At 46.0% G+C, this 22,163-nt stretch overlaps 1 protein-coding gene across 1 annotated transcript; it reads left to right on the top strand.

Annotated features, from left to right (window-relative positions):
• Positions 1–294: 294 nt before the first annotated feature.
• HORMAD2 (HORMA domain containing 2) lies at positions 295–21,900 on the top strand (the record flags this gene model as incomplete). Its single annotated transcript, XM_084217019.1, has 12 exons — positions 295–339; positions 1,113–1,257; positions 2,836–2,899; positions 3,877–3,913; positions 5,176–5,196; positions 5,883–5,900; positions 7,188–7,255; positions 10,206–10,360; positions 10,917–11,179; positions 11,329–11,437; positions 12,780–12,841; positions 21,784–21,900. The coding sequence occupies 12 exons, from the start codon at positions 295–297 to the stop codon at positions 21,898–21,900; spliced, it is 1,104 nt and encodes a 367-aa protein (XP_084073145.1).
• Positions 21,901–22,163: the final 263 nt, after the last annotated feature.

Below are 22,163 nucleotides of genomic sequence, written 5' to 3'. Positions count from 1 at the left end.
CTGAAGTGGCACTGACTGACACCACGTGCAGTTGTGGCCCTGAATTTCAAATACTATTGATTGTTTACCAGTGAGCAGGAGTTTTCATGCTCTACAGGCTCAGTGCCACGGAGTGCCCTTGGTTTGTTTTGATTTACCTGTCTTTCCTGGCAATTAGGTTTCAAACTCTGAGGAATTTCATTCTTCCTTTAATATAGATGAGAAATAGCAATAACTGTGCTTTCTATGTGTCTCACGCCTTCTTTATTTTTCAGGATTTGGTTACAAGTGGAAGGCGGGTCTTTGAAACACAGGATGGCTGCTCAGCAGCTACTCAAGCAAAAGAAAAAGGCCTCTAAGGTAAAAAATTAAAATATGGTGGTGCAGACAATCTTAGCTCTCGGTCTGGGACCTGGCACGCTTGTGCCTGCAGAGGAAGGAAACCTTTCTGTTGTCTGCGCTGTTCTTAGTTGGATTAATTCCAATTCAGTGAGAGACAGTGTGGGGCTCTGACATGATTTGACTCAATAAATGTAGGCTCATTAGGTGTGCACAGAGCTTTATTAGCAGGAAGAACAGCAATAAAGTAATACAAGAACTAAATTTAGTGCAGTGTCCACTGCATTGTTCCTGTTGGCATCACGCAGTGTGTATTTACTGTAGCTCCAGGTGCTGTTTTACAGCTTGGAGTTAAAATCACTCTGTTGGCAACTCAGGCTGCTGTCAGAGCTCAAAACAGCAGCCTTTGGTACAGCAGTGGTTGCCACACCAGCCCTGGGCTTCTGTGACTCCACAATTAAAACTGCACTTCTTTTTTGAGGGGTGGCTGTCTGTTAAGTGCCAGCATTGGTGCAGTGGAGGGGGTGGGAATGTGATAAAGGGGAGGGCACATCCAACCAGTGCACTCTGCATCTGGGTAATGATGTCAGATCTATTGATCTCTGCCCTTAAATTATTTAATCCACCCACCTCACACACGAGTCTTCCCTGCCTAGCTTAAACACCAGAGAAACCTTAAAATTTCATGCTATATTTCTCAGTTACCCTCTTCCCACCTGCTGAGACTTGTTTCTAAATATAATCTGTGTTACACTTAAGAAGGTGCTATTTCTGGCCTTGCCGTGCTTTTCCAGGAGGCAGTGCTGTTCCCTGAGAGCATCGCCACAGAGCAGCAGTCCCTGGTGCTGGTGAAAAGGCTCCTGGCCATCTCTGTGTCCTGCATCACCTACATGAGGGGGCTGTTCCCAGAGAGCTCCTATGGCACTCGCTATCTGGATGGTAACACCTGCACTTTGTGCTGAGGGCTTCTTTCTACTCCCTGCATTTTACCTATATTCTGCCTTATGTGCTATCTTCTGGCTGCACATGTGGGTGACTTCACTTTGAGTGGGGGTTGGCCACAGATTCTCAAATCTTCTGAAGTCTGCGTGCAGACAGAACTTCTGACAGAGAGCATGGAAGACAATTTTGAGCTCCTGGCTTCTCTGTTGGTGTTTGCCTTGGTTTAGAGTCGTTCCTTGGCATTGCCAGCCCCATGAATCAGGTCTCAGAGCCAGGAGAGTGATTTAAAACACAGAAAGTCTTAAAAATTTACTCTTACAGGAATATTTTATTTTCTTTTGGATCTTTGAACCCATGAAGTTCATGTTTCAAATTTTCATTGGGAGGCTGAAATTAGATTTGTCCATTTTCATAGAATTGTGGAATGGTTTGGGTTGGATGGGACCTTTTAAAGACCATCAAGTCCAACCCTCTGCCATGGGCAGGGACACCTTCCAGTAGACAAGGTTGCTCCAAGTCCCATCCAACCTTACCTTGAATATTTCCAGGAATGGAGCATCCACCTTCTCTGTGGGCAACCTGTGCCAGTGTTTTACCCCCCTCATTATAAAAACCTGACTTACATCTAATTTAAATCATCCGTCCTTCAGTGTAAAACAGTTTCATTGTTGGGATTTGGGGTTTATTTCCGTGAAAACTATCTCATCTCATATGTGCTTTAGAAATCAGAACTTTTTAAGGAAAAAAAAGAACTTTCAGAACCAAACTCTTGTCACATGATTCCAAGAATTGGTGATGATTTGATTCATGAACATCTTTATGATCATTCAAGGTGTGAAATGCCCCCATGCATTCCAGTCCATTTCTGTGTTGTCCCTTATGGCATTAGTTGCCCTGAAACATGTTCATATGTACTTTGTAGATTTGACTGAGGGCACAGAAATCCCAAATTGGTTCTTGATCTCCTAACCCTGAAAAGCCACTGGTCAAATGTCAGGTCTGTCTAGTGCCTCTTTGATGAGGGGTGTTAACATCTGGCCTGCTCTCATCTTCAAGGGCCCCTTGGTTGAATCCTAAGGTGTTATTAATGCCCCTTTTCACCTGTAGGACAGGTGTGCCTTTGGCCATTCTGAATGCCTGGAAGCACAGGTAGAAGGAGCTGTGTGGAAAAGCTTCACAGAAAGTTTATTGTGAGCACAGTCCTTGGGACATCACTTCCCATGGATGTTGATGAAGTCTGAATACAGAAGGGAAGGTGTTAGGGAATGGTCAAGGATGGAGTGGAGAAGAGGAGGGAGGAGAGATGAAGCTGCTGGTGTTCTGTAATAAAACTGTAATTCCATCCCTTCTTCTTAGAGAGCCCAGGGCTTCTGAGGAAAGCTCTAACATTTGCAAACCCAGCAATAAGCTTGTGTCAGCCCACCTGGGACTTGGTGGAAACCCAGCATTTCCGCTCAGGAAGGACCTTCAGATAAAGCTTTTATCCAAAAAAGGGAGGATGGACTGGCTTAGTTTCAGTGTTTGCCCAAGAACTGTGATAAGGATTGTAACTATGTGCTAAATCTGGTTTTGCAGACCTCTGTCTAAAAATTCTCCGAGAAGATAAAAGCTGTCTGGGATCATTGCAGATAGTCAAGTGGTAAGTGAGTAACAGCGAAACCGAGACAAGATTGTGCTGAGTAGGAGACATCTGCCCCTGCATTCTTCTTCTTCCTGAACTGGAAAACATTATGCCCTGGTGCCAGGGGAGCTCCCACTGCAGCTGAGGGTGCTTGGCCCCTGTGTAAGCAGGACAGAATTAGTGACTGAGATCATGTGAGTTCAAGGTCTGTGGAAGTGTTGGCTGCAGTGAGGTCATGGTCAGGCCCCAGAGCACATGTGGCAGCAGAGGTGCAGAGAGAGGGTAAAGACTATCATGAGATCCTTTCTGTTGTGTTTAATTTTTCTCTAGTTTCACTTTGATAGGGATTCTTGCACTTGTTTTTCAGTATGTACAATATTTTATTTCCCTTTCTAAGAACCCCACAGTTTTCTTCAGGATGTATTTCACAGTTGGCATGTTCCCAACAAGCAGAAAAACTGTCCCTGATGTGCTAGGGAGATACCTTGCTGCACATCCTTTGACTCCCAAGAGTAAATATCTGGCCATTGATGCTTCAAAAAATATTTACTACTTTGAGAAAATCCATTGCTGTAAACTCTGCATCAGATAACAAAGATTTACAAGACCAGACATGTCCAGATTGAGCTGAGCTCTCTACAAGGCTGATGGGAAAAGAGCCATCAAAGCTCTGGCTGGGGAGCTGGAACAGAGCACTGAGCAGGGACACACTCAGAGCCAGCCTTTGGCCTCCAATCCTTGTCTTTGTCAGGATTCAAGCAGGCTCTGGGCTGACAGGATAATGCCCCAGAAGTATAAACAGCACACAGATGCAGAAAGGAGACTGCTGCTTTTGGGACTGACCTGAAAAGGACTTCACAAGCCCCAAATGTTGTTGGTTGTGTTGACCTAATTCCAGAAAAAAATGCCCTTTAACCTGCATCTAATGAGTATGTTTACAGATCAGGAGATAAATATTGTTGGTTAGTATTAACATGGGTTTTTTTCCCTGGCAGGATTCAAGGTTGTTTTGATGCTTTGGAGAAGCAGTATGTAAGTGTTTTTTTCACTTTTTATTAGTGTCCTGTTTCTTCATAAAGTAAGGACAAAACTATCCTTCAGTTCCTGCTGTATTCCTGTTGGGATCTTTGATGCACACAACAACCTTTACAGCTGTCAGACAGGGGAAAGACCTTGCCCTGAGTATAAGACTTGGGATTTTATGCCTTAAGCTCAAATCCTGTCTACTTTTCTCTGGGCTCTCCTGGCTCTCCATGGTGTGGAAACCAATTTGCAGCCTGCAGTGCATTTTCCTTAGTTCTGTGCTCTACATTTGTGTTCTCTTACATCTGATAGAAATCCTGCCAGGCAGAGCTGAGATCTGGATCTCCTGCCTGTTTTTGTTTTCTTGAGGGAGGTTCTGTGCTTCAGCTGTCCTTCATCTCCTTTTCCCTAATCTTTCCCCTTCATCTCATGTTCTCTAACCCTCCTGGCTTTTCTCTCAGGCTCAGGATTTATCCCTTTTTTCCCCCCTTAATTCACCAAACAAGGTATGTAACTGCTGCCAGGACAAAACCAGCTAGCAAGTGCTCATATTCCTTGCTGATTTTCACATTAAAACTGCCCTGCACAGGAAAAAGCACCAGTTGCTGTGCTCTGTGTCAGCACTGTTCACCAGCCCAGCTCCTCCAGGCCAGGTGGAGCACTGGTTGTTCTGGCACTGGTGATCCGTGTGTTCCTCAGACATCAGTACAACGTTCAGTGTGCACAATTAACAGTGTTGTGAACACAGTTTAGTGCTTGCTGACAGCTCTAGGAGGTATTTAGCCCTTTGTTATTCATGAGAGACATAAATTAATTGTTTGACAAGGATTAAGAAAAAACTGAGGGATTTAATGCATGTTATAAGATTGTTTTTAAGGGCAGTCCCATGTGCAATTCCTTGATAGAGCATAAATTAAATACCTTTGAGGAATTTCCTAGCAGAAAGCAAATATTAACCTTCAGTAGGGATGGGTGCTCTTGTGAAGTGTTTTAAACCGGTATTTGGGGATTTGTTTGAAAGGAGTCCCACGGGGGATTACTGAGCATGGAGTTGTTTTTTTGGAAACTGTGTCAAGCCTGGCAAACTGGCCACTAGGTGTTGCTGATGCTGTGCTGGGAAGAGTCTGCAAAAAGGGTTTTAACTCCTGGTTTGTTGATTGTGCCTATTCCTTCTCCCTGTGTAGGCAGCCGGGGTTTGATAGGACTTGCTTTTCCTTGCCCGCTAAGGTTAGATGTTGATTTTGTGTTTTGTTTTGGTTTTCTCTCCTTAGCTACACGTGGCTGTCCTTGCAGTAAGTAAATGAATACAAAGTGGTTTTCTCTCCCCTCCCCTGCTTGAAAGAGATACAGAGTCAAGGTTGTGTCAACTCATTTGTGCCTTTTTTAAGGAGAAGCCAAAATATGTGTGATTTTTAATAGAGCTGCGACCTTTCTCAGATACAGTAAATGTAGAGTTCAAGGCTGCACGGGAATGTTTTTCTCAGTATGTCAGACTTCTGACTGAGGCCTTATTTGTCTCCTTAAACTCTGAGAGTGATTCCTATAATGAAAGCTGCCATGTGCTCTCCACTTCCCCCTGCAGAGGGGTCCTCCTTATTAATCTGTTTCTGGAGAAACCACCCACTGGTGGTTCCATGGGCAGCTGTTGGCCCCAGCCCCCTACAAAGCACCAGGAGCTTTGCTCACCAACTACCCTGTGCATCCTTTGAGCAGTTAAATCCCAGGCATCAGTAGCTGCCTGTGAGGGCTGGAATGGGAATTAACCTCATTCCTCCAGTATTGCACACATGAGTACCTTCACCTGTCTTTGAAGTGGTAAGTATTGACTGCAGATAGAGGAAGGCTCTTTCCCAGCCATTCCTTTCTCTGATCCCACACTAAAGATAGGACAGTCTCTGTTGTAAACTGAAAAATCCTTGTTAGTTACTGGTTCAAGTTGTCCCAGGGAGAATGTCCTCACTGTGCTTTCTTGTAACAGATTTACACCAATCCCGAGGTAAGAAAGAGTCTTAATTAATCTTTGAGACAGCTGAAGGCATGGGTGAGTACATTTGTATTCAGAGTGGAGTGGAGGCTTAAGTCCTACCCTGACATAGCTCCTTGGTGACCCCATTTCTGTTCCTGTGCCTTCACTCCAGAGTGCCAGCTCAGTGAGCTGCGCTGTGATCAAACACCCGGCTGAGGGCCCACCAGGGCCTCAGGCAGGGATGTTAGCAGACAACTAATGGGCATGTCCACAGTTTTGTTTTCTTTTCCCAAAGAGAAAAAATGGGAAATTCAACATTGCTCATTTGCAAACCACCTTTTTAACAGCCCTGATGAAAAGAGCTGGTTTATCATGCAGAGAGGTGGAGGACAGAAGTCAGGAATCCCTTCCGACCTGGATGGGTGTGTTGGGTGGTGCCAGTCCTCAGCCTCTCGGTGTTCCCTGTTGTGTTTCTGTTTGGTTTCACCTGGGGGATGTGATCCAAGAGTGGGGGTCAGCATCCACGCTGGGGATCAGAGAACAGCTTCAGAGCCTTTGCATCTGAACCTGGTTCCAGTTCTGCTGTGCGGCACCTTGGAGTCTGGGGACAGAGCGGGAGCTGAGCCATGCCAAGGCTGGGATTTGCAAGGAAAGCTCAGACTTAAGAGCTCAGCTGAGCTCCAACTAATCGACCTCATTGTCTCTGGAAAAAGTGAATTATAGGCATGGAATTGGTGTACAATAGACCCTTTCTCTTGGGGGGAAGCTGTCTGTTCTTCCTAATTGTTTTATTCTCTAATTCTTTTAAATGGAAAATCATCCACTATTTTTGTCTACCTCAAAAAGAGTCCGAGACCAGTGAAGTTCAGCCTATTTCCCATGCAATATTGTTTGGATTTCCCTGTGGGAAGAGTCCTCCAGGCCCTTGTCCCCATACAGAGCATGGGGCCAGGCTTCCTTGTGGCACTGGTCACCTGTGCAGCTTCCCAGTTTTCCTTTAGCAAGGGACACTGGGAGGATTGGCCAGCTCTGGAGCCTTGCTAGAGTCTGAAATTGGAGAGCCAGGCCCACAGAGGAAGTGGAAGGAGGAGGCAGGAAGTTTGTAATTTTGTTGTGATTTTTCAGTTCTAGGTAAGATTTAGCGGTTAAAAGAATTTGCCAAAGCCTGTGCAAGCAATAATAGAGTTAAAATTGGCAGCATGTCACTAGATTAATTCTGTGCTCTGGCAGAGAGTGTGAAAGGACTCTCCAAGCTCAGGACACATTTTGTTTCTCAAAGTGATCCATTTCTGCTTCTCTCTCTTGTTGCATCTCTAGACAGTCACTGAAATGTATCAATTCAAATTCAAGTACAAAAACAAGGTGCCCCAGATGGACATCAGCAGGTAAGGATTTGGGTTGATTTCTCAGGGTTACACTAAAAACTGTGTATTGAAGCATTAAGAAGCTTCACTCTATGATTGCCCAGAGAGGTTGTGGACTCCCCATCCCTGAAAGTGTCCAAAGCAAGGTTGGATGGAGGAACCTGGTTTAGTGGAAGGTGTCTGTGCAGATGGCAGGGTGGGGAGCAGCATGAGCTTTAAGGTCATTCCAACCCAAACCATCCTGTGATTCTGTGGTTTGAGCAGGTCCAGGTCATTAAGCAGCTGTAAATACCTTCAGAGTTGAGGATATTCACCTTACAGGGTATGAACTGCTGAGAGGATGAGCTGAAATGCTCTTCCATAGCACCACGAGGCCCTCAGAGTACACCTGAGCCAAGGACAGTTGGCAGAAGTGGTGCCTGATCGGGGAGGCCATGCAGAAACCAGCCCAGTTGTTGAGCTTGCTGCTGTCTCAGCTAACAAGTGTTCTTGCACTTCCACCAGGCAGCCTGGTGCTTTCAGAGGAATCTTGCTCAGGTTTGAGCCCTTTCACCATGATCCTGTGCCCCAGATTTTTTTTCTCTTGAGCATTTGCATACGTGTGTTCTGCTTGAGCAACCCTGCGTGGGTGACCTGAGAGAACTTTCACTTAGGGTGCCTGAGCTGATGATGCAAAACATGTGGCAGGAAGTAGCAGCTTTTTGCCTCGTTTTGGCACTCTCTGTTAGATATTTAAAGCTGTGTTTAGTAGGCCATAATCCTGTGGAGCTTCAAATAAAGGCTATCAAAGGCCATTTGCTATAACCAAAGCAAAGAAAAATAATTAACCTGTTTTTACTTTGTTCTGCAGTTGGCACTGGTGAAAGATGGATCTTGGAACCTGCCGGGACAGCAAGAGAGTTCTGCTGTCTTGTGTGTTCCTCAGGAAGCTCCTCCCCAGTACTCCTGGACTGTGCCCTTAGCTGTTCTTTCTTTAAACACATTCAAGTAATTTTCAACCATAAGGCAAAATTATTTTCTTTTGGGCAAATCTGAATTTTCTCTGGAATGACTTTTTGGCTGTGCCCTCCATTTCTGCCTCAAAGGTGCTGTCCAGTGTCCTCACACTGAGAAGAAGAGGAGATCTGGGATTTGAAGGATAATAGATAGTCCTTGAGTACTTTGGGGTTTAAATCAGCCTTACTCATTAATTCCTAGAAATAAGGACAGTCCCCACATGGAGCTTGGGTGTCCTTTGTGTCATCCAGGGAGAGGCCAAGCCATCTTCCTGTCATGCTTGAATGTGCTCTGAGGCTCCAGAGCCTGTGGCACTGGATTCCTGGACTCTGTTTCTTTGGGGATTGGCAGTGCTGTGGCAGGCTTATGCGTGTCCCTGCAGTCTTTGATAATCCAGAGTTCTGGCACAGATCAGAGAATTGTGTCATCTTTGCTCTCAGCTCCTTCAGCTGATAATGCTGCCTGTTACACCTGCAGCTGCTGTCCTGTGCAGACTTGGAGTTAATCACTCTGGGAGAGAGGTTTTGTGAGGCTGCAGCATCACATCCAAGGGGTAAGGGGAAACTTTCTCCTAAATGGTCCTTGCCTTATTTTAGATGGATTTTGGGGGAATTCCTTTCCACAGGTCCCACTCCTTCCAAGGTTCTGCTCCTTGTCTTCTGCTTTTTGACTCCCTCCTGCATGAAATTCTCAGTGTTATTCCCATATTGAAGTAGTGCTTGACCTGTTAATTCCTATGGACATCTCATTTCTTTTTTTTCTGATGAACTTTCCCTTTGCCATTTCTGATCTGCTAATCCCACAGTTTGTAATGGTGATGGATATTCCACCTTAGGCACTGCCAGCATTTTCCTCTCACTGTACGTTTCTGAACATGCAGGATTTAATAAAGGACCACAGTGCACATCTAATACTACAGAGTTTGGACTTCATGGTCTTAGAGGTCTTTTCCAACTTAAATGATGCTGTGATTCCATACCTTGGGAAGTCAAGCTGTTCCACAGCCACCCTATTTTCATGACCCAAAGAAGTTCAGCTGGAAAGGGGAATTGGTCTTGAATTGTTCCTTTCTGAGGGTCAGTCAGTCAGCTTTACTCTGGGATATTCTTGGGTTACTTTTTTACTGCTTTTGATGCAATTTGGGGTGATTGTGTTGGGCACCCTCCAGCCTACACGTAGTGTCAGGGGTCTTCCAGCGACGTAATGAAGGAGCTACACATCTTTATGACCCCTTCTCATTGAAAGTTAGGGAAGTTCAGGTCCCTTAGTCACACAGTGATTCATCTGCTCTGTCTGAAGTTGGCTGGCTGCTCTGAGTTGCTCATCTCATCTACCTCAGTTTTAATGAAAGAGAAACAAACTCCTCTGGAGTGCCATTCATCCCACTCATGTCACCCATGGGTCTCTGTCTGGACTGCTGGCTTGGAGCAGCCAGCTGACATTTGGATGGGTGAAGGAGGTGAGAGGAATGCCCCTTTGTCACTGCTGAAAAATGTGCCTCTGAGCTGCTTTTTCTTACATGGAATTGAGTGAGAACATGCAATTCACTTCTCTTCAAAAACTGCAGAATGGACTTGAAAATAGCCCCTGTGATGAATCGGCTTTAGATGGGATCCTCAACTCATTCCTCTCATTCCTGAAATTGCTTAGGTGAAAGGCACTTGTTTTATGGTCCTTTGATCCAATTTAATCATGTTCAAACAAGTGAGTCATGACATTTGTATAATGGTTGCCCCAGCTCCGAAGTCTGTTCAAATGTAAATGCCAGGCCTCTGAGTTTGGAGCGGGTGTTCTGCAGATGCCACCCCATCCCTGGAGCCTGTTTCACTTCCCTGTTTATCTGGAAATTACATAAAGACATTGTAGCTTTGTCACTGGTGGTTTCAGACAAGTCAGTGGGTGCTCTGTGTGTGTAATTGGATCGTGAATATTCATGACTGAGCATAACAAATCCATTATTCTCCTTCAATTGCAGCAACCACCACGGGGAGTTTGTGGCTGGGCTGTGCAGCAAGGATGTCAAACAGGCCAGCAGGCTCCTGCTCAGGACCCTGTACATGCTCATGCAGGACCTGGGGCCACTGCCCAATGACATCACCCTGAGCATGAAACTCCTCTACTACAACCATGGTAGGTGGAGAGCAGTGTGGGCCTTGGGGAAGAGTTCCATCAGTCTCTGTAACAAGGGTGAGCCCTGTGAATAAAATAAAGCATAGAAGAGGTGAGATGGGAGAAGCTGTTGGCTGATAGCACTGAGAAATGGTGTAACACAGTACATCTTTCTGATGCACAGGGATGGCAGATGTTCTTAGGAAAGGTTTGAAATCCATATAAGAAGTACAGCTACGTGGTGTGAAAGGGAAAAATCCTTCTTCCCTTTTTTTTTTTTTTTTAAATTTAGTTTGTTTCCTTAAGGAACAAGCAATGTCAGGTTTTGATCCAGCACTTTAATGGTATCTCAGCATCCTAAAGTAATTTTATTCTTTGAGCTCCCTGATAACATTTGCTCAGCTCATTTTATTCTTTGTATTCTGTCCCTTCCTCCTAAAAATACCCCAAAAAACCTGGAATATTTTTCGTAGTTGATGGTACTCGAAGCTTCTTCATAACTGCTCTTTCTAAATCAGACTGAGGAGAGATGGAACTCAGTTTCCCTGACCTCATGGGGTTCCCTCTCCCTGTGCAGTCACTCCCAAGGATTACCAGCCCCCTGGTTTCAAGGAAGATTGCAGCCCTGGTGACCTCTTGTTTGCTGGGGATCCCATCAACCTGAAAGTGGGCTCAGTCTCCACTGATTTCCACCTCATGAAAGTCAGAGTGACGACTGAGAAGAAGAGGGTGAAGAAGGCTGACAGCAACCTGATCCAGAAGAATGGCCCTACTGAGATCTCCCACCAAGGGCTGGACTGTGAGGAAGATGAGGAGGAGGAGGAGGAGGAGTGCACAAAGGTATAGAAATACTTCTGTTTGATTCTCACCAGAAGAATAGAACTTATCTAGCAAAAACCTCCTTAAAAGAAACATTGTCCTTATGGATTTACCACCTGGGTTTATTTTTTAGGTTATGTTATTAAGACAAAACATCATTTGTTTTACAGAATCACCCTTGCCCTGTCAGAGCAGATTCAAATGATCATGAAGGGCACATAAGTGCCACCCATCCAGGTAGGAAAACAGAAGCATCTTCTTTATGCCTTGAAGATAAAGGTAAATGCCCAGTTTCAAAACTGAAGGAGCTTCTGCTCCTGATTATATCCCAGCATAATGTATTCCACACAATGTCCTGGGTAAGGTCTTTCAGTGCTGTTAATAACAGTAGGTTATTTGAGATATTAGAGGAAAAAATTGTTCCCTGTGAGGGTGGGCAGGCCCTGGCACAGGGTGCCCAGAGCAACTGTGGCTGCCCCTGGATCCCTGGCAGTGCCCAAGGTCAGGTTGGCCAGGGCTTGGAGCACCCTGGGACAGTGGAAGGTAGAACACCAGGGACTGCCATGGCAGGGGGTGGCACTGGATGGGTTTTAAGTTCCCTTCCCACCCAACCCATTCCATGATTCTGTGATTCTCTAATATTTAAGTTTTGAATGAGCAAAGTTTGTCAGGCTGTTTGAATTTTGTGTCAGGTCAGACTGAACTGTAACAAAGGGCTGGTTGGTTATGCTTGGTTTGTTAACAGAAACATTTGATTTTGTATCAGTATCTTTGTACCTCTTTATCTCAGCACTTTTGTTTTGAGATATGGAGGAAATGCCCAGATCATCAAAACTGAGTTACATTATCTCCATGTTCAACAAAGCTCTTTTCCTTTAGCTGTTACAGTTTGACTTTTGCTAGTAACTTCCATGTGGGAAAAGATGCATTAAAATACATGAGAAAAAAAGCCTTTTCTGTGCCTTTAATCAACCCAGCCTGTGCTATACCATGCTGTTTGACCTTCGAGGCTCTGGGATATAGCCTGTGGAACAATACCATCTAGTGACAAAATGGTAAATAGCATTCCTGGGATTGCCAGGCAGTAGGATAAAGCAGCTTCCCTGCCTGTGAAATCACCTTTGCAGGTCTTTCTTCTGCAGATTCCCCGATGACTAATAAGGAATTAACTCATCCTGCCATTTTTGTTGCTCTGGGGATTTTCACAGGAACCTCCTTCTCTAAACAGTTGCCTCATCTCATGACACTGGGGCACTTTGGACACCCCCTCAAATTTTATTGAAACTGTCTGAAAGGTTAATAAATATTAACCAGAAGAGATCTCCCCTCCTTTCCCCCACACCTCACACTTAGGGCATGTCTAGACATAAGCTTTGTTTTCTTAGATCCAGGTTAAAAGGGAGATTATAATTGATAGAGCTGCTGCAAGCTGATGTTCAGATGACACTTCATGCTGAAATCTCTCTTTCTAGGAATAAACTGCCACTGCTGGCAGTGTCTGAGAGGAAAGCTTACACAATTTCATGGGATTTCTGCCTCAGTGGTTTAGTCAGGCTTCCAGATATTTTTTTTTTTAATTAAGCACTTTGCAGCTAATTTTGCTCTGCTGTTTGGGTTGCAGGTAGCAAGAAGAGAGGAATCAAGGAGACAGACAGGATGCCTTGCTCGAGGGCATGTCAGGAGGTGAGGAAGCTTTAGTGGTTCTGAGATACTCCAGGCACAGGGGAATACACTGCCATGGATCATTGCATCATCAAAGATGACACAAAATTCACAAACATTAGTGGATTTTATTGTGCAGAGCCACAATAGAGAGTAGCAGACGGATGTAAACATAAACTAGAAGCATTCAGGAAGAAGCTTTTCACAATCAGTTTATTTCCTCTGCCAATACCAGAATTTAATTCTATTCTCTGGAGTTGGTACCTCTGAGTAATGCACACAGAGCCTATCTCGGTCCCAGCCAGGCTTGTTTACCTGTGGGTGGTTTTGGATTAAGGGTCTGAAATCACTACCCTATTTTAGGTTTGAAGGGTGTATTTTTTGCCTAATATGGTCTTCACCTCTCCCCTCTTGCTTCCAGACTTTCTTTACATGTGAGTCACGGGTACCTAATGAATCCTGTCCCTTTTTGGTTACCCCTCTGGGCTAGGAAGAATTATCCCCTGGAGGTACTGATCTCTTTTTTGATGGTTGTTGGGGCAACCCAAAGAATTAGGATAGAGCAGGTAGGTTGTTTTAGATAAGTAAAAAATTAATCCCAGCCTGAGGGCTGGCCAGCCAAACCCTGAGTCACCATCTGAACCAAATTCACATGCAGAGGTTTGTTCAGTGACATGGCAAATCTCTGAATACCACCAGACTTGCCACTTGATCCTCCTCCCATTCAAATTAGCTGAGAATCATGTGAGCTTGAATGGTCAGAAACTGCATCTTAACAGGATAAGTTAACAAGAGTAGGAAATTGCTACTAAAATTTTCCCCGCCTCTGTTGAAAAGAATCCCGGGGTGTCTAACCCAGACAGCAACTGCAGACTGCAACTCACTCTGTCATTCTAAAGGCATCTGCGAGGTATTTGCCTTGACTCTGGATCTTAGAAGTGAACTTGTGTGCCTAGGCTGGTATTTTTCAAACTTTAACCACATTTTTTTTTTCGTGTCACATCCTCCGCTTTCCTTCTGATCATTGTTTATTTTGTCGTCTGAAAACAGGAGCCTTTTTTGTTTGAGACTCATGGTTGCCCCACTGATTCATGCTCTGACCTTCTTTTGGGGCTGTCACCGTGGCCAGCACAGCACCAGACACCTCTCTCAGCATGTGCATTTCATTAGAATTCGGTAGCAGGAGTGAGAGTGTCTGAAGGTGGTGGAAACAGCATTAGTTGCTGAAAAATGGAAGAATCACTTTATCCATCATGTGCTTCCAAAGTCTTTAAAAAAAATCCCGAGCCCTGGGAGATTCTTTTCTTAATGCATTCTTTGATGCTATTTTTAAAATCTCATAGCTTAGAAACTGGCTAATATTTCACCCCGTTTAGGGAAAAACAAAGTCAAGCCAGTAGTTAGAATCATCACTGTAAAGCCTGCACTAATAAAAATTTGACACTTTTTTCCATATGAGAGGGACTTTCCCTTCTTTCCTGAAGGAAGTGGTTAAAACAAATGACCATTGTGTATTCCATGTGAATCAGGAAGCCAAGCTGGTGGGTGAAGTTTGTCCTAAAAAATGAGGAGAAGCTGGGGTGGAAGTCTGAGTTAGGTGTTGTCTGACAGGGTCAGGTGTAGGTGAGATGGGGAGGAGCAGACCTGGTGGGGTGTGGATGTGAACACCTTGTTGCCAATCCAGGCACTGTTAAGAGTGTTTTCCAGCTCTTGGGTTGGGGTGGGAATGCCAAAATCTTCTGAACTAACCGGAACAATTTGGAGTGTCACAGAAAATTGCTGTCTGCACAAGGATTTGATATTCAAGAAGTTCTGAGTTCAAAACCGTTACCCACAGTCACAAGTTGCTTTTGGAAATGTGGGTGAGCACATTTCTGCTCTTCAGCTGGAGTGAATCCTTCTGATTGCTTGGTTACCAAAAATAAAAACTGGAATTGAGTTTATTGGTCATTATCTTGCTGACCTAGAGCTCTTCAGGAAAACCAGGAATGAAAGTATTAAAGGCTTATTTTTGTCTAATTGACATGGGAGAGGAGAAAGGATGTGGATCTGCCAAAAGAGAAGCAGCTCTTCCTGCTCAGTGAGAACTGGAGCTGGCCTTTAGGAGTGGTCACAGAGTCTCTGACAGAGAGCTTTGCAGGTTGGGGAAAAATTTTCATGTACTCCACTGGCTTCTTATCTGCCATGTCATGATTGATGATCCTTGGGATCAAATGAGAGATTGCCCTTTCCCAGCAGAGCATCTCTGCACTTAATCATCCAGAGTTAGGCACCAGCATGTAAATTAGCTCACCTCTGCTGGCTGCAGGAGCCTTCTGATTGCATCAGCCAAGGGTTTGTCCTCCTGTGCTATCTTTGTGCATCTTCCTTCTTTCCACTGGCATTTTAGGAGCTGTGAAGAGTTGGGGGAAATAGAGAATTGCTGCCCATTACTTTAATTTCTAGAAATCTGCTAATATTGGGTCCTGCACTGAATTTGGGATAACTTGTGAGTTCTTCAGCAAACTCTTTTATCCTCTTGTAAAGAACATCCTTGAATGTCATTGTCCTGAAAGTTGATTTTGATTAGCTTTGTCTTCGTGTAAGCAAACATGTTGCAGTGGAATGAGTTTGGAATGGAACAGAACTAGAAGATGAGTAAAATCTGACCATGTGAACGCCTCTGCAGGCATTTATCTCCCATCAGGAAGCTGTGGGCTGAAGTTCTGGGGTGGTCCTTGGAGCACAGTCTCGGTGCACAGTGAGGCAGCCGTGCAGGGAGCCCTGGCTCGCCCTGAGCTGGGAATGGTGTGGCTGGATCAGCACAGCACCAGGCAGCTCTGCCTCCCAAGTTTCTGTCTTCATCAGCTGCTGCCAAACACTGCTCCTGCTGCTGGGCTGGCCGTGCTTGTAGACTGCTGTGGGACACGAGGGAGACAAGTGTTGACACTTGGCATTGTGTGGGCATCCCAGTGGGACCAGGGATGGCTCAAGGGTTCTGCTCTGGGATTCACTGGCTGCTGTAGGCAGGCTCCTGCCATGTGGATCAGCTCTCCTGACGGGAGCTGTCTGCAACTGAGATGTCTGGGGAGAGGTTCATACCTAAGTGTAGTGAATCAGGGCTGCTTTAGGCCTCAGAGGACAGTCTGTCTGGCCTCCAGCTGCTGCTCCTTGTGCAGAAGACTTGGCTACCTGGACATGTGCTCCTTCTCCAAGGGACTGTGTGGACACAGACTTTCATGGATGATGCAGTAATACCTGTCTAGTGTGCCAGGGATCAGTGTCAGTTACCTTGATATAGACCTCAGAGCCTCTTCCAGTGCCCAAAGGGACTCCAAGAGAGCTGGAGACGGACCTGGAATAAGGGTCTGGAGGGACAGGACAAGAGGGAGTGGCTTTCCACTGCCAGAGGGCAGGAATGGATGGGATATTGGGAAGGAATTGTTCCCTGGGAGGGTGGGCAGGCCCTGGCACAGGGTGCCCAGAGCAGCTGTGGCTGCCCCTGGATCCCTGGCAGTGCCCAAGGCCAGGCTGGACAGGGCTTGAAGCAGCCTGGGACAGTGGAAGGTGTCCCTGCCCATGGCAGAGGGTGGAGTGAGATGAGCTTTAAGATCCCTTCCAGGCCAAACCATTCCATAGCTCCTGTGCCCTGCTGAGCTGCAGTGTTGTACACAGCTTCTTTCTGGCAGTGAAGGTCAGCACAAGTGTGTTCAACTGCAGAACAACAGCTTGGAGATCAAGGCCTTTGATGTCTGATTTTTCCCAGGCAAGCCACGTTCAGAAGTGCCATGACAGAAGGCGGTTGAAGGATGAAACCTGCCATGTGCAGAGCAATAGGAACGCATTTTTCTGTGGCAATGTCATTATCTTGAACTTTCACAGAAGAGAAAAAAAGCAGCAAGGTTTATCTCTGTCTGTCTATCAAGAGAGTGTATCTGATGAGAACTTCCCAGAACATTTTCTCCTCCAAACCAGCTGAAGCTACACAGACCCAAGCAATGAAGAGAGAAAGATTCAGAGATGAGCTTGCCTCTCCTTCCTGTGAGCTCAGGCCATGCTGGGAGGAGTGAGACAGGGAGGTCAGGAAATTCCTGGCTTCTCTCAGTTCACGTCAGATCCTTAGCTGTATCTTGGGGCCATTCATCCCTTCCATGAGTTATCCCTGTCTAGTGTGCAGGAAACAGTTTCCTAGTGATCTCTGCATGCAGAGGTGAGGCCTGTCACCCACAGATCCAGGGAGATTTAACCCTTGCACCCTCAGATTCCCTGGCAGCTCCCACAGGGACATCTGCAGGAGGACGTGGCGCTTCCGTGCTGGCTGCCACTCCATGTGTTCCTGCTGTGCATTCTAGCAGCCAGACCCTCTGGAGAAATACACATAAATTAAAGTTGGAAACATCTAATATCCCATGAGGGGCTGCTGGGTAGCAGCCTCATAGGCAGAAAGAGTGTCCATTGTCTTTTTCCCCTCAGTTACAGAGTTGGAATCAGGATTCTGGGAAGTGATTGTGATCCAGCAATGACAATGTCCCTCACGGAAGTGGACAGTGTAATTGAGGGCCCTGGAGGAGATTAGCAGGGGAGGTATTGGTAATTTTGTCTTCAAACAGAAAATTTTGAAGCATTATTTTTTATACTCTGGAAAGATCTGTTCATTAATCCTTTAAAAGCTACAAGGTGCAGAACGGGGCGTGAGACAAAAGAGTGCACTGAATGGCAAAGGTTTTGTCAAGAGCTGAGGAAAAGGAAGAGGACTGGTGATAATCAGTGATGTGTTGGTGTGGTCTCCTGGGCACAAAACCTGGCAGCTTTCCACAGCAGCACCACACCCTCATAGTTCCACCTGTGTAAGTTGGCTTTCACTGTAACCAGGGTGATGATCCTCCTGCACAGATGGAAATCAGGAGGGATTCCACTGATGTCAGTGTGACCATGGCACTGGAAACTGATGTGAGCCCAGTGCTGGGGTTTAACCACAGAGCCACCCCTGCACAGCCACCAGGGTCAGCAGGGCTGACCAACCTGCTCAGAGCACAGGGAAAGGGAGAGCATTCCTCAGGACCTGGTCCTCTCAGGTGGTATCTGCAAGGAAGGAGGCTCCACAACCTCCCTGGCTGACTTTCACCACTACTTGGTTGCCCTCACAGTAAAGAAAAAAATTAAAAGTTTGTCCTTATGTTTAAATGGAATTTCTTGTATTTCCCTGGAAGTGCTCAAGGCCAGGTTAGATGGGCTGTGAAGTAACCTGGGCTAGTGGAAAGTGTCCCTGCTCATGACAGGGGAGTGGAATGAGATGAGCTCTAAGATCCCTTCCAACACAAACCATTATGGGAATCTGTGACTCTGTGGTTTCAGTTCGTGTCCATCTCCTCTCATCCTTCCACTGACACCATGATGTGTCCTGTGACCCTGGGATTTTGCTGTGCTTTGGAGCACGGAGCAGCCAGCTGTCAGTGAGCAGGCAGGAATTAGGTCTCAGGGGATCAATCTGAAGTCACCAGGTTGATTTTTGGAAGTGACAAGAGTTTGCTATGCTGTTGAGTCAGTGGTAGCTGCAGCTGAAATCACAGGATGCCTCAGGTCACTCTGATTAACATCCCTGATGATGAGAGTCCTCCACACAAACTGTGTTGTCCTGACACCTGAGGGGCACTCTGCCTTATTTCAGCAGCTCAGTCTTGTATCTCAGCCCTTATTCTTCCAGCTTGCTCGATGGAACTGCACTTCTTTTGACATTCATGTGCTTGTGAATTTGTGGGGATAGTTACAAGGTACCAAACAAAACCCTCCGTGTCCTGGACAAAGGGAGCTCTTCTGAGGACATAAAATCTGCCAAGTGCCAAACCCCAGCATGGGGCAGCCCAGGGACAAAGAGGGACACAGCCGAATGCTCTTGTGCAATTTTAGCTGTTCTGCATAGGATGCCTTGGGAAGCAAAACACATGTCAGGAGAGCTGTAAATTTTCTTCAATTTATGCTGGGAATTTTTGGCCGGAATATGTGGGGACACTGGGGATTGCAAACTGCAGAGCACAAAATCTGGGTCCTGATTGTGTCTATCTAAGAATAGCAGTGTGGCTGTGGTCTGCTCACTCTGCTTCATCCACCAGTCTGCCTTGGGAAGGCTTTAATCTAAGTCTAATCTATTTTTAGCCTGATATCTTCTCCAGACAACTCGCAGCTGTCCTGTGAGTTTTATGCCAGAAATTAGTAACACTTGTATGATTCACAAGTTAGCTGCAGTTCTACAGGAAAACTCCTGCGGCAAAATATTGCTTTTTTACACGTAGTAAAACAGGAGATTCACACTCACTGTGTGTTCATGATGTGACCCAGACCCTGAACTCTGCCTTGGATTCGGAGTCAGGAGGTCATGGAGCTGCTGCTGCCTTTGCTGCTTGCTCTGGTCTTGTCCCACCTGTCAGCATGGTCCCTTTTTGGGGTGAGGTGCAAGGGGCTGCACCTTGTCCTGCCTGTTTTTACAGCTCCTGGCTTTTGCAGCTCCTGCTCATTTACAGCTCCTGGGGCTGAGGTTGTGTATGAGGAAATGCAACGTTCTCACAGCCCAAGCTCTGACATCAGTTATTCAAGTGAAGCATCCCAGTACGTGGGAAAAATTAGAATTAATTAACTTCTGGAGGCTTTGATTGTATGTTTAATCAATGGGAGGGATTTCCTGCTTCTCACCACACCGTTGAAGAGGTTTACTTTCTGCTTCAAGTCAAATAAGCACATGTCGGGTCTGACTTAATCCCTTTTAGAGCAGCTTTTCTGGGGAAGAGGCTGGAGTGTTTGGTTAAGGATGGGAGCTGAAATTGGACTTAGGGTCTGTTCCTGGCTCTGAGTTCCTACGTGAGCTTGGGCAGGGACAGGCCAGGACACGTTGGCTACAGTGAAATAGCTCTCACTGTTGACATCTGATTCATTGAATGGGTGAATAGTGCTTCTCTAGAGCCCTCCATGCCTTCCTTGGATGTTTTCACTCCTCGTCTCAGGTTCCTGCGAGGTGCTCCTGCTGCCTGTGGTAAAGGGCAGGAGAACTGAGGGGAGCTGGAGTGCAAGCAGCTGCTCATCATGGCTATTTCTCCACCTTACAAGTATCCCATCCATGCAGGAAATTCTGGAGGAATAGCAAAATACCTTCACTGGGTAGCTTTCTGGGCTGTGGAAGATCCATTCCTCAGTAGAGGAAATGAAAGCACCAGCGCTAGCTAGGTTTTGACTAAAACAGGAAAGCTGCCTCATCCAGGTGATGGGGCTGGGAGACTGGGAATTGTGCCCCTGCTTTGTTGTGTGGTCAGCAGGATAGGGTACAAAGCCTGCAGCTGTGTTAGCACTGCAGAGGTTTGGATGCAGCGTTTTCTCCTCTGGGCCCTTCACTTCAAAAATAGAAGGAAGCAGAGGGGTTAAAACGATGTTAGGGAGAGGAAAGTAAATAGCTGCCAAAAATGCCAGTTGGAGCAGCTGAGTATCAGGTGAGGAGCTGTAACACATGGCTCTGTCCTCAAGCAAACACACCTTGGGCAGCCTTGGAAAGCTCTGTCAGCCTGACTGTGCAGGGTGAGGGAGAACCTGCCCAGCCCACTTCGGCACATTCTTGTTTCTCTGTTTTTAGGGAAAGGAAATTGTGCTTTTGCATTAAGCAACATTGTATGGCTCATAATGAAGAGGAGGGAAGAAAAACAAATTGAAACACGATAGAGAGGCGAAGGGAGGCTGTTGCAAAGTATTTTGCTGTTAATCCCTAATCAGAGCTATTTCACACATTAGAAAGCCCATTGCTATGCAGAGATTGCCGAAGCCTCATTCCAAGGTCAGATGGAAAGCCAGCCTTGGTGACGTGAGTGGGGAATTCTATAATGACCACATCTTGTAATCTGGAGACCTTGTGCTCATCCCCGGGATGTGTTCTGGAGCAGCTCTTCATTAACTCCTTGTGCTTCCCCTGCTGCAGTTCCGGGGTTCCTCGTGCCTTGCAGTGACACTAGAGGGAGGTACTCCTGTTTGGGAGCAGGAATTCTCTTAGCACTCCTTTCCCTCTCTGTTCACCTCGCTGTCATCCAAGTGAACTTTGTTTTGGAGGAGAAGCTCTGTGCTGTGGTGTGTCCCCTCAGCTCAGCTCCAGTGAGAGAGGCCGCATTGCCAGACTGTGCTTTGTCCCTTCTGGGTGGGCGACAGCACACATTGCTCTCAGCAGCTCCAGATTATTATTGTAGAAATGCAAATATGTGACATGATAAGGAGGATAAGTGAGTTTGTCCCCTGGCACAGCCAACACTTCAGCTGTCGTCCTGGCTGTCCATCTCCCTGTGGTCTGTCTGAAGTGTCTGTTCCATTGACTCACTTATATTCTCACATATATTTATCTGTGGTTTTTAACCTCTTGGGTCGCAGGCTCAGAGTATTTCTGGGAGAGGTTTGTGTCTTTCTAGAGGGAAGTTAAGCCTTTTGGGAAAAAGTTTGCTTGGCTTAGTTATTTTTCACAGACTCACAGGTAGTTTTGAACCCTGAGATTGACCAGCTCACACTGAATTCCCTGATGTACAAACAGAGGGTGTGTCTTCTCCTGAAAGGCTGTGACAAATTTCACCTAAGTGCCCCCTGCTTTTCCATATGTTATGATTATCTGAGGTTGGTTGAGAAACAAATGCCCTGTCAGCTATTATGTTCCTCAAGGATCTCCTTGCTCCTGCTCCTGCTATTTTCTGACAGTGATGGGGAGATGGGTCCTGCCCCCTTGCTACCAAATCCATTCCCTGTCCCTGAAGCTGAACCTGTTGCTTGCACAACTGTTACATTCCCAGCTCCATCAGCACTCCAGTTTTGATTCTTTGCCTAATTGCTTTTCTGGAGAACAGGATCACACTGAGCAAAGCCAGGAGGATCCAGGCACACACATGACATTTTTGGAAGCTCTACTTTTTAACTCATGTTGCAGGAGCGTGCCCTGTGAGAATGATCCCTGTTTCTGATGGTTCTTACAGATAAACCTCCTGAACCTTGCCTTCAGCCAGGAAGAGGTAATAGGACCTGAGAAGAAAAGGAAGGTCAGTGAACCAGAGAAGCTGCCTCTGAACAGCAGGAAATTATGTTCGTTCTGACACACAATACATTTGGAAGGTGTGAGTTTGCATTGTCATCTGACTGGTGCAGACCAATGTTTAACTCTTCCCCATCCCACGTGTATTTCTGCATGTTTATTTGTCTCGTGAAAACTCTGGATTGCCAAGAGACAGCAAGCACCAGAACTGCCACAGCATTGCCAACCAGCTGCACTTCTTTGATGTTCTTAAGCTGAGAATTTACCATTCCACATGAACAGTGTCTGTGTGCTTCTTTCTGCCTCTTTCCTTCACACCCCCTG

Source organism: Fringilla coelebs (assembly GCF_963513975.1).
Source record: "Fringilla coelebs genome assembly, chromosome: 17".
NCBI lineage: Eukaryota > Metazoa > Chordata > Aves > Passeriformes > Fringillidae > Fringilla > Fringilla coelebs.
Note: the sequence above shows the minus strand (reverse complement) of the source record. Positions and strands in the feature narration are given on the sequence as shown.